Source organism: Cornus florida, unplaced genomic scaffold (assembly GCF_030987335.1).
Source record: "Cornus florida cultivar Cherokee Brave unplaced genomic scaffold, ASM3098733v1 CherokeeBrave_3.0.0_Hap2_Chr09, whole genome shotgun sequence".
Taxonomy (NCBI): domain Eukaryota; kingdom Viridiplantae; phylum Streptophyta; class Magnoliopsida; order Cornales; family Cornaceae; genus Cornus; species Cornus florida.
In genome coordinates, this window is record NW_026775579.1 from 65,598,416 (window position 1) to 65,609,522 (window position 11,107).

Below are 11,107 nucleotides of genomic sequence, written 5' to 3' on the forward strand. Positions count from 1 at the left end.
TTTCTTTCTCAATTAAAACTTTTTAACTTTTTCCTTTTAAAGTTCTCTCATTTTTTTTTTTTTTTTTTTTAAACTTCTACTCTTGAAATTCTTCTTTTTAAAGTATATTTCTTTGTTATATATATATATATATATATATATATATATATACTTTGTAATTTTTTTTTTTGGCAGCGTGCCCCCCTCACTTGAAATCCTGACTCCGTCCCTGCCTGTGACAATATCGGCAAAAATATAATTATTCATATTTTTTTTTATACTCATTTCTCATGGTTATTGTATAATCTATATTTAAGCATTGGTTAGGGTTTTATATACTTGAATGTGGATGAGTTTCTTCCGAGGTAAAGGATAAAAAGCCAACATGTTGTGAGTCTTGTGACCAAAGGTCACCAATACGGAAATTTTTTTGGTTATAATTGAACCTATGTGACGTATGGCATCAACAAGAATGATTGCAATAGCACCAAGTTGCATAACATTTGTACATGAATTGGTTTGAAATTGGAGTTGTCTGATAAATTAAATTGAAAAGTAAATACTGAAAATTTCAAGACCTTAATTTTAAGCAATAATTATAAATTATTTTTAAATTTTTTTTAAGTGTTTAACATTCAATAATACGTGAAATTACTACCAGTTAAAATTTTATCGCATTTTTTGGTAGCAATTAAAATTTTAATATAATGTATTGTAAAAGGCAATTAGTTGAAATAACAGTTATGCTATGTTTGACATCACTGAATTGGCACATTAAATTTGAGATTGGAGAAATTTTAACACAAATTTTGAATTAAACTTTTTCAAATCCCAAGTCACTAGTTTGATGCTCTTAAAAATAACATCAATCTATTCAAAATTAAGATTCAGTTTATTTGGATGTAAAATTTTTTTTTTTTCAAAAATATATATTTTTTAATTTTTTAGGATTTGGTTGTCGTAAGAAGAAAAACTTTAAAACTTAATAAAAATAATTTATCCATCAATTTTCAGCAAATTATTTTATATGCTGCAAGAAAAAATAGAACTCAACCTAGACTTTTACTGTACATCAAATATATATATATTTTCCTAAAAAAATTTTTTTTTTTTTAAGGAAGATATCATATGCCGAAACAAATGAAGCCCAGGTGTTGAATTAGGACAGATAAATATGCAATTGGTCTCTTAATTCACACCACCATAACCAACCATGTAAATATGTAGAATTAAACAAAACTATCCCAATTCCCTAGTTGATTTGGGCCACAGACCCATACCAGTTCTTGGTAATTTGGACCTAATTAAGTAGCCCAACAGTGCTACTTAATTTGGACCATATATATTAGAAAAATAGAGAATTTCTTATTTTACTTTCTTAAATTTAATACTTAATACAATATTCAATAAAATATATAGTGACTAAAAATTGATTTCTCTTTCTCATCCATTCTACCATTACAATGTTGAAACAAAACCAAGAAATGCATCCACATGGAAATAATTTGTACATAAAGCTCGATTGAATATAATGAGATATAATTGAGTGGAATCAACTAAAATATTGATTGATATTATCAATTTGATTTTTTTTTTCATCAATTTATGAAATAAAAATTAAAATATTATTAAATTTATTTATTATTAATAAGAAACACACACCTATTTATTTTTTGGGATTCGGATTCTCACCATGGTCGCTTTTGGTGCCTGCAGGCTAACTTTGATTTTAGGAACTCAACATTTGTGAAGTCAAGAACCTAGGCATATATTGTAATTTAGCGACGAACCAAGGGTAAATCTGTCAAAAGGCCAGCCCTTTTATTCGTCTTCGACGTAGAGTCGGGCCACCGACCCTAACACAAACCCTAGACGGCCATCAGTCGCACGCAGAAAGATGTCGCACTTTGGAAGATCAGGTCCTCCGGACATCAGAGACACCTACTCTCTCCTCGTCCTCAACATTACTTTCCGTAAATACCCTCCTCTTCCCCACCAATTTTCCATCCTATCCATTTCAACTTGTTATTGCTTTCACTTATTTTTAAGTTTATTTATTTTTGTTTTTGTTCGTTGATCAGGAACCTCAGCGGATGATTTGTTTCCCCTTTTCGACAAGTATGGGAAGGTCGTCGATGTCTTCATCCCCAGAGACCGAAGGTCCATCTTCTCCATACATACTTGTGCATACACACACACATATCTACATACACACACATATTCAAATTTTTTATTTATGATGGGGTCATGTTATTGATCTGACAATATATATATATATATATATATATATATATATATATATATATATATATATATATTCTGCTTCAGAACTGGTGAATCGCGAGGCTTTGCATTTGTTCGGTATAAGTATGCGGACGAAGCCCGGAAGGCGGTGGAAAAGCTTGATGGTAGTCAATAAGCTTCTAGTATTATCTCCCAAAACACACACACACAATGATTAGAAGTTAATGTTGGTTGTGTTTGTGTTATTTTGACAGGACGAACTGTTGATGGCAGAGAGATAATGGTTCAATTCGCAAAGTACGGACCGAATGCCGAACGAATGTGAGTCATTGTTCTCAACTCTGTGCCTCTTAATAATGCATATGCCGTTGATTACTATTCTCCAAATCATGGGTTTAGCTGTTTTGCAATTGGGTTGAACAATGTGGCTGTAATCATTTTAATGTAGAAGCACTCCGGCTTAGTTTGGTTTGGATAGATGGAAATAGGAAAAGAATCGGAATTTTTTAAAACTTTATAAGAATTTGGATAGCATGAATTGGAAAATTTTGTGGTAAAGTAACTTTTCATAATCACCTAACTTTCCCACAAAATTTTCTTACAAAAAAAAAAAAAAAAAAATGGGTATATTACATTTGACACTCCCTTAGATGAGGTCAAATCTCACATAGATGGACAATATAGGTAAATCATAATATTTTTTATTACTTTCATGCTATCCAAATTAGGAAATGAGATTTTCCTACAATTTTGTTGAATTTTTTTCATGCTAAACAAATGAATCCTAGAAAATTTATTTTCCTTTCCTTCACTTCACTTTCACTCTCCAGTATTGTTTTCTTTAGTTGGAGTTGTTGACCGAGTTATGTGGTTTTGATATTCAGTCAAAGCGGGAGGATAGTTGAGAAAGTGTCAAAGTCAAGAGGAAGGTCAAGGAGCCACAGTCCTCGGCCAAGGTAAGTATTCTTTCTAGAAAATAGTTTCCAGGCCTCTTTTGTACATCTTTTGATTGGAAATGAATTTGAAACCATTTTTTTAGAAATTAAGTCTAGTAGAGAGAACATATTTGCATGTAGGCATGCAGAAATTTAGTCTCTGTGCCACTAATTCTATTGCTTTTCATTTAATTTAACATCTAGTCCCTTTAAAACTCCAAGTAAATGATTGAATCTGCAAAAAGACTAACAATTGTGTTATTAAATCTTTTAACATTAGGTAAAAATTGCCTGTTCTGTACATATGTATAATGTACATAAATTTCATATAAATATTTTGTTAAACATTGGCTTACCAAATCCCAATCTCCCAATCCGTTACTAAGTTCACACTAGAAAGAGAAGTTTTATATATTTATAGTAATATACCATCCCTTGTCTAAAGATCTGGGTAGCAATATATTGCTTACACACATTCAAATCTCTCAAAAGTAAACGATGTTCTTAGTCTTGCAAGAACTATAATATACGTATATTCACAGATTCCTATGTATATACATATATGCAGTTGGACAATGTGGCGAGAGGATTAGCATATAAGTGGTTTTCTTGTATGATTAAGAGCTTGTTTGGGATTGTTGTTAGAATAAAAAAGCGCTTTTGTCGGTAGAGCTGTTAGTAACATGCATGCTAGGTGTTTGGTGACACATTATAATAACTACCTTTCACAATTAAATTATTTTTTAATTTGTTTGGTAGCAATATTTTTTAAAATGCTTTTATTGCTAATTTTACAATTATATCCTTTCATAGGATGTTACCATATTTGACAATAGCAACTTTATAAAGCAAGGAGTGTAACTATGTTTATAAAAAATAAAAAGGACAAAATTGGCTAAGGAAATAGAGTTACCTAAAATATTTAACCTCTACTCACAACGTAGTTTTAAACGCTCCAATTCTGGCTTCATTCAAAAGCTCTATTGAGCTGGAATTAGTAACTATTAAAAGCGCTTTTAATGGTTACCAAATACATCTAAATGCATTTTTTTAAAATGAAAGTACTTTTAAGCGGTTGAAAAGTAATCCCAAATGCGTCTAAAACACATAATTTAGAATTGGAAATTAGAAGGGTTTGAATTTGGGGCGCCATATTGGACGGTGGTTTCTTGTATGGCAGCCGAATAGTAGAGGTTTGTATGCCTAGCATAAAAAATTGCGATTTTTTCTGTATCATTGCCCGTTGGACTGTAAATGCACTTTTATTTATAAAATGCGTTCGTACGCGGATAATAGGCATACGATATGCGTATTACCAACTAGGGTTGCAAACTTTATTCTTTTACTCTACCATTATTTTATTTAAGAATATAATTTTATGTTCTAATGAGATCTTACAATTGGTAACATTTTACCCTCCTTGGCATGTGTGGCGGGCTTATTTATTTGTTTTCAGTTTTACCATTAGGGTAGGAATCTATATAGATGTTTCTGGCATCCTACTAAATTGGAAACTATCTAGTTCTATATGTTTTCGTATAAAGAGAAAATTTTGTTGAAATTCTTTCTTTCTTGTTCTATGCTAAATTATTGAGTGGTCTACAGGTTTACGAATGTACTTAAACCGCTATTTGTTCTATCACATTAATTTCATGTCTTCTATAATTTAATGTTGAATATCTTTTTCTAATTTGCTTTCCTTATTAAAACATTTAGGAATTAATTCTTATACGTAATAACTATATATTTAATTTCACATTGGCTTTCCTTTTGGAAGCAATTTTAGGTATAGGGATGAATATCGGGACAGGGATTACAGGAGGAGAAGTCGCAGTAGAAGTAGGGGTAGATATGATCGTGACCGGTATAGGGGAAGGGAAAGAGATTATCGTCATCGAAGCAGGAGCCGCAGTGGAAGTCTTGATTACCGGAAAGACCACAGAAAAGGCAGATATGATGATGAAAGGCGTAGTGGGAGTCGGTCTTATGGAAGGTATCAATCTCTTTTCTCTCTCTTCAAATCTTTTTGACATTGAATGTCTCCTTTATAACTCGTTTTTTTTATTTTTTATTTTTTTTTAAAATGCTGTATGGGGTATATATTCTAGTGCTTCCCCTGCTCGGCGTACCCCCAGTCCTAAGAGGAGCCCATCTCCACGCAGGAACCCTCCTAGGGGTGGAAGTTATGGTGGACGTGATCATGAAGAACGGTCCCCTACTCCAGCCAGTATGTCACCTCGTGATCGGCCTGCTGATTCATGGAGCCCATCTCCACAAAATTCTGATGCTGATGTGAGTCTCTAACCTTGTTCTTATGATTGATTGGATCAAAAAAATTCATTGATAAATTTGGTTTTGGGATATTTGTTTTACAGGAATAAGGGAGCTAGCTCCAGTTCCTGTGATGGATAAATTCATTGATTAATTTGGTATGGGGATTTTTGTTTTACAGGAGTAAGGGAGCCCCAGTTTATGTGATGGATATATGGCCTATGTTTGGCAGTGTACCTTCTGATGAGAGCATTTTCAGATTTATAATGTCTCTATCAATATACTGAATGCTAGAATTGATTGCTTCAGGCGTATTTTAAGGTTAACCATTCTGTCATTGTACTTGTGACATCCCTAAAGATAGTTTTGAAGGAGTTTTCTGCACTTTGGTTCTGGGTTGCCTAATGCGTGCAAGTAGTCTTTGTGGTTTATTCTAGCCTGCCATTGCATAGATTCTTGTTTCCATTTGAGTTCTAATTATTTGGTTCTCTTATCCCATCATCTTCTATGTTTTAAGGCATGCATGTCGATTAATATTAACTAAGATAACTGAATTTTTTTTGGCTTATGATGGACCATGTACTGGCCTTCTGTAGTTGCGTCTGGGAAGAGTAAGTTTGGCTGACTGGTGAGATGATGTAGTTGCTGTTGGTGCTGTCTTTACTTCGCTGTTGGTTGATATCATTTTCTTGCTGGTTGCAAATTACAGTGTCTTTTACAAATTTTCTTTGATGTCATTATTGGTAAGGGTTTAAAAAAACTAACATTATTGAAGTCACATTGGGATTCTGAGTTTTGGCTTGCCCGTCCATCTTTATTTTTTGCTGACTAAAAATTTTGGCCCCAGAAAGGAGTCTTAGTAGCTGTGATGACCTAAAAGATGGTTGAAGTTCACATGGGCTTTACCCGTAGCTGTGCAGTTAACTGCAGGACCGGTTGTACAGTTAGCCCGTTCTAATTGGAAACCCGCTATGCATGGCTGGACATTGTTACCATGAGGATGGACATGGTGACAGATACGTGACATTCTTATATGTCTGATGTTTTGGTTAGATTTCTCTTCATCTATTGACTGGATTTTGGGGGGTTTAACATTTCTTGCAGCATATTCTGAGACATTTTAGTACATGCACTTGTGAATATAGCTTTAAGCTGATACCAAATGCATACTGTTACAGCACATGAGATCATGGCTGTAGCTGTCAATGTTTGTTGCTGCAAGTGTGGGTTTTTTTTTTTTTCAATTTCATTGGGGGCAATATTAAAATTTCATGGTATATAATTCAAAAGAAGAAAAAATTACTAGTGTATAATACTAAAAAAATAAAAAGAAAAAAGAATATTCAGTGGTGACAATTGCCCCCATGGAACATTATACAGGTCTGTGCCTGGATGCTTGGTTTGGTATCTGTGTTTCAGCTTGCTAGTTGCTACACTAGATCTTTGATTTCGTTTTTTGGCCTTCTAGTTATATCTTTCAGAGGTTGAGTTGCAATTTTGATTTATCATAAGTTGCATTTCCTTTTAATGTATTTGCAGTTATTGCTCCCTTCCCCTGTCTGTCTTTTTTCTCGAGGTTGAATTGCATTACGTTGATTTATGATTTTAATTGCATCATGTTTGGACTTTCATCATTGCAATTCCACCTATCTATGTGTATGCCTTACAGTTTTGGTGTAAAATTTTCCATTCATGCTATTGACTGATATATGTTAATGTTAAGATTAGGTTCATAGTTTTCCTTTTTATGTCTCAAAGTGAAAATCTTGAAGTCTTTTTGGTACCCATGCCTGGTACTCAACGACAAAATTCTCTTCTTACCGTCAACAATTGATGAGGGGCAAGGGCGGATGGTGATAGATGATGGTTATAGGTGTGGAACTTTAGTCTTGTTGTAATTTGTATTGTAGAAGAAGTTGTAACATCGGTGTTAGTGCCTAATGTACTTAAAATTTGAGAAAATAGGATTGACCTGTTAATTATATTACACGTCATGTGTTTGAACATTGTTATGATGCGTTACATGGATTCTCCTGTTATGATATGTGTTACATGGACTTTCCTGTTCTTCTCAAATGCATTTGTGTTGACGAGACATGAGTATGGGTATGGAATATGTGTCCAACAGACAAATCTAATGAACAAGGTATTGGTATGGGATATGTCTCACGCACAAATTCATATCGGATACCTTGATCCTTTACATGTGATAAGGTAAGAAGAAGAAAATGCTCAAATTTGATGTTATAAATGGGTTTTCCACTTATGAGATTAGATAAAATTTTCTTTTCACCATCTCATTTGATTTAAATTCATGTAACATAGATTCAAATTCTTCTTGGGAAATACTGAAGAAATTGGCTGATCTTAGGCGTCCTTGTCAGAAATGAAGGCTATATTTATATGATCATATATGTAATCTGGAGAGTAGCTAACACTCCATGCATCTGGTTTTCTTGCTTTGAACTAGCAAGTGTTGGCATTACACTCTTGTGGCTCACAGGTAGTTATGGTATCCTTTGGATGTTGGCTACTTTTTTCTTTTTTTTTTTTCCCCCCGAATTAATATATAATATCCTTATCTATCACAAATTCAAAAAACTCTAGCAAACCACCAGGTTTCTGTCTTCTCAGCTACTTTCTTCGTCTGCCAACCTACTATTGTTGTGACAAATTATTGCAATTTGATTGGATTTGAGACCCAACTCGACGATCAACCAACATGACCAACCCGAGTATGGTCATGCTTGGGCTAGTCTCCCTAACCCACGGTCGGGTTGATCCCTGGCTTGGGAATGCCCGTAGTGTGGGTTGAGCTAGGGTTGACTTCTCAGCCCACCCAACGGTCCCAACCTACCTGAGTTGCACCCTAGTGGTTATTTTTTATTTTTATTATTATTTTTTTATGTCTGTCTGTCTCTGTTTCGTCGGTGTGAGGATGGGGGAAGTTGGATCAGTATTTACTTGTGGCTGGGTTGGAGGTTTCTGTGTTAGATGTTTTTTGAAGATAAGGTCGGTGCATGCTTGTAAAGTTATGGTTGCAATACAAGTGGTTGTAGTCCTAAAGCAGGGAAGATGTAGTCCACTTTAGAGTAGACAGTATCTATTTCTCTCGTCTATTTAAGAGTGTATTATATACCATTGACATGCCCAACAACAGATCAATTAGAAACACTCGTTTGGATTCTAAATTTGAGTGTCATGTCTCTGACCTTGGATGGATGGGTTTTTTTGTAGGCCTAATTCATCTAATTAAACATTCAACATCTGTGTCTGTCCATTTTTTTTTCTCGGGTTGTACGAGCTCGGCCTTGACTGACTCAGGTCCGCTCAGATTGGTGTATATCTAGGAACTCTTTTAAGCTTTCGCTGCTGTCATGTTAAGCTAGATTGGCTGTCTGATTGCCCTCTTTAGGGATGCTTAAAAATCCTTTGTTCAGAACTATCTTTCAAAGCTTGCTTATACAACTACATTAGAGCATGAGAAATGTGATGGTTATGGCTTTGGTGGGCTGAGAAGCGAGTGGGTTGGCAGCGAAGGCCAATGTGTATACCTCCAATCTTGTCATGATCTTCATCACCTTGTCATGATGTGTAACTTAGGGTGATTATTTATTTATTTATTATTATCGAGTGTTTTGGCTACTTATTTGATTGAATTTTAAGTTGTTTTAAGAAATGTGTTAGCATATCAAATTTGATGGGTCTGAATTCTCGAGATTTCTCTTTTTTATTAGTATTATTATCATTTTATTATTATTTTCTCTTGGAACGCTGTCAACTACTTTGGGCATTTACAGGTTTATTCTGCTGGTGTTCTTTAATTCGAAGTTTCTAATTACATATACAAAAACACGAGACCAAATGAACACTCACATTTTAACCCATAACGCCTATTTATGAGACTTATTTGCGCACTGGGTTATTCTCTCCTTATGTTTGGTTAGAGGGAAGGGAAGATATGTTTGGTTAGAGGGAAGGGAAGATAGGGAGGAAGCATTCCTCATTTCTTCTTGTTTTTCGGTGTGCCCAATTTTGGAGGGCAAGAGAGGAGAGAGAAACTGAATAACTACCTACACTTCTATAATTTTTAATTTTAACCTTTTCAAAAAAATTCAAAAGAATATTTACCTTTTATTTTTTTATATAGCGAGGGTGTATTCGTAAAAAAATATATTAAATTTTTCTTTCCCTTCCTTCCAACAGTATCATTTTTATTCAACCAAACAAGAAATTGGGGTTGACATATTTCCTTCTCTAATGATTCTTCATTTACTTATTTTTCCATTCCTCTATCCAAATGAAGTATTAAACTTTCTAGAGTGGGGAGAAACGCGGGGAGAGCATTAAACTTTCTGGAGGGGGAGAAACGTGGGGAGAGAAATAGCACTGCCTTCAATCATCGTAAATTCATAGTGATTGGGTGAGATTTTAAATATAAAAAATATGGTTAAATATATATATATATATATATATATATATGTATGTATATATATAATATAACGTTAAAATTGTTGTGAAAATATTCAGTCTACAAATGTCTGAGAAATTTAAGCATCGAACCAGGCGTTAATAGGACGAATAGTATATATGCTACTTTACTTTTCAAAGTGTAGGTAATTATTGTACCATCTTTTTTATAAAGTAGACTCCAATTCTATAAATAAGCATGGAAAATCTTAGGGCCTTTTAAACGTTTTGGGTTATTATTTTCATCATAAACAAAAGTAACATTTTTTATTGGGATCATATTTGGCCAAACGTTAAGATTTTTGGAAGTTAAAACATGAAAATATGTTTGGTAAAATAGTGTTTCAAGTTTTAAAAATAAAATGGCTAATTTAAAAGGGTCATTTAAGAGTTTTTTTTAATTTTAATTTTTGGGTTTTTGTTCATCATCTCTACATTATTGTTGCAATGTGTTTGCAGGGTCACTTTTAATATTCAAATCACAATAACAGTTACCAAATAAGTTTTCCTGCTTTGCTTTGCTACAATACAACAAAAAACATGAGCAAAAGTGGTTGCCAGGACAGGACTTCAAGGCCAGTTTGACAACCGTTTTTGTTTTGTGTTTTTGAATAATGTATTGTAGCAAATCAAAACATTGAAATGCATTTGGCAACTTTTGTTGCGATTTGAATAGTATCGTGTTTTTGAGTAGTATATTGTAGCAAATCAAAACATTGAAATACATTTGGCAACTTTTGTTGCGATTTGAATAGAACCGTGTTTGTTGTTACTAAGAGGCCCAATTCTCAAACCACCAAATTCGTGTTTCCTAAGGGTCTATTTGGCAACCACTTTTATTTTGTATTTTCTGTTGTGGGTTGTATTGTAACAAAGAAAAACATCAAAACACATTTGGTAAGTTTTGTTACGATTTGAATAGTACCGTGATGGTTGCAGAAAAGACGCCTAAATCGGAAGCACTATATTGGTGTTTCTTAATGTTTTCGCATTGTAGCAAAAACGGTGAACAATAAAAAAATAAAAATAAAAAAAAAATCTAAATGGCCTTTTTTAGCTATTTATTTTTCTATCTTGTAACACTTTTTACTAAACATATTTTTATATCTTCCAAAATCTTGCAACGAATATTACGCTACCAAAAATGCTTTCAATTCCTATTGAAAATGTTTCACATCAAAAGTGTTGTTTCGTATGAAAGCAGAAAC

The 11,107-nt window shown here is 33.6% G+C and overlaps 1 protein-coding gene across 5 annotated transcripts; it reads left to right on the forward strand.

The window, feature by feature from the left end:
- Window positions 1-1,767: 1,767 nt before the first annotated feature.
- Window positions 1,768-9,151, forward strand: LOC132274176 (serine/arginine-rich splicing factor SC35-like). Of its 5 annotated transcripts, XR_009470353.1 has the most exons (10): window positions 1,788-1,952; window positions 2,061-2,139; window positions 2,308-2,387; window positions 2,478-2,544; window positions 3,108-3,179; window positions 4,936-5,151; window positions 5,267-5,450; window positions 5,611-5,750; window positions 6,026-6,172; window positions 6,277-9,151. XR_009470353.1 is itself a non-coding variant. In XM_059775378.1 (8 exons), the coding sequence occupies exons 1-8, from the start codon at window positions 1,877-1,879 to the stop codon at window positions 5,614-5,616; spliced, it is 726 nt and encodes a 241-aa protein (XP_059631361.1). In that variant the 5' UTR covers window positions 1,768-1,876; the 3' UTR covers window positions 5,617-5,922. The 5 variants fall into 5 exon arrangements, 4 of the variants coding, with proteins under 4 accessions (XP_059631361.1, XP_059631359.1, XP_059631360.1 ...); XM_059775378.1 differs by lacking the exons at window positions 6,026-6,172; window positions 6,277-9,151 and having other exon boundaries at window positions 1,768-1,952; window positions 5,321-5,450; window positions 5,611-5,922; XM_059775376.1 differs by lacking the exons at window positions 6,026-6,172; window positions 6,277-9,151 and having other exon boundaries at window positions 1,777-1,952; window positions 5,534-5,922.
- The last annotated feature ends 1,956 nt before the right edge of the window (window positions 9,152-11,107 follow it).

Bases quoted from the DNA above. Each gene is read 5' to 3' on its own strand.
- LOC132274176 (XM_059775376.1), top strand. From the start codon at position 1,877: ATGTCGCACTTTGGAAGATCAGGTCCTCCGGACATCAGAGACACCTAC. The intron at 2,388-2,477 runs GTAGTCAATAAG...TTATTTTGACAG, and splicing joins GGCGGTGGAAAAGCTTGATG to GACGAACTGTTGATGGCAGA. The intron at 5,152-5,266 runs GTATCAATCTCT...TATATATTCTAG, and splicing joins GGGAGTCGGTCTTATGGAAG to TGCTTCCCCTGCTCGGCGTA.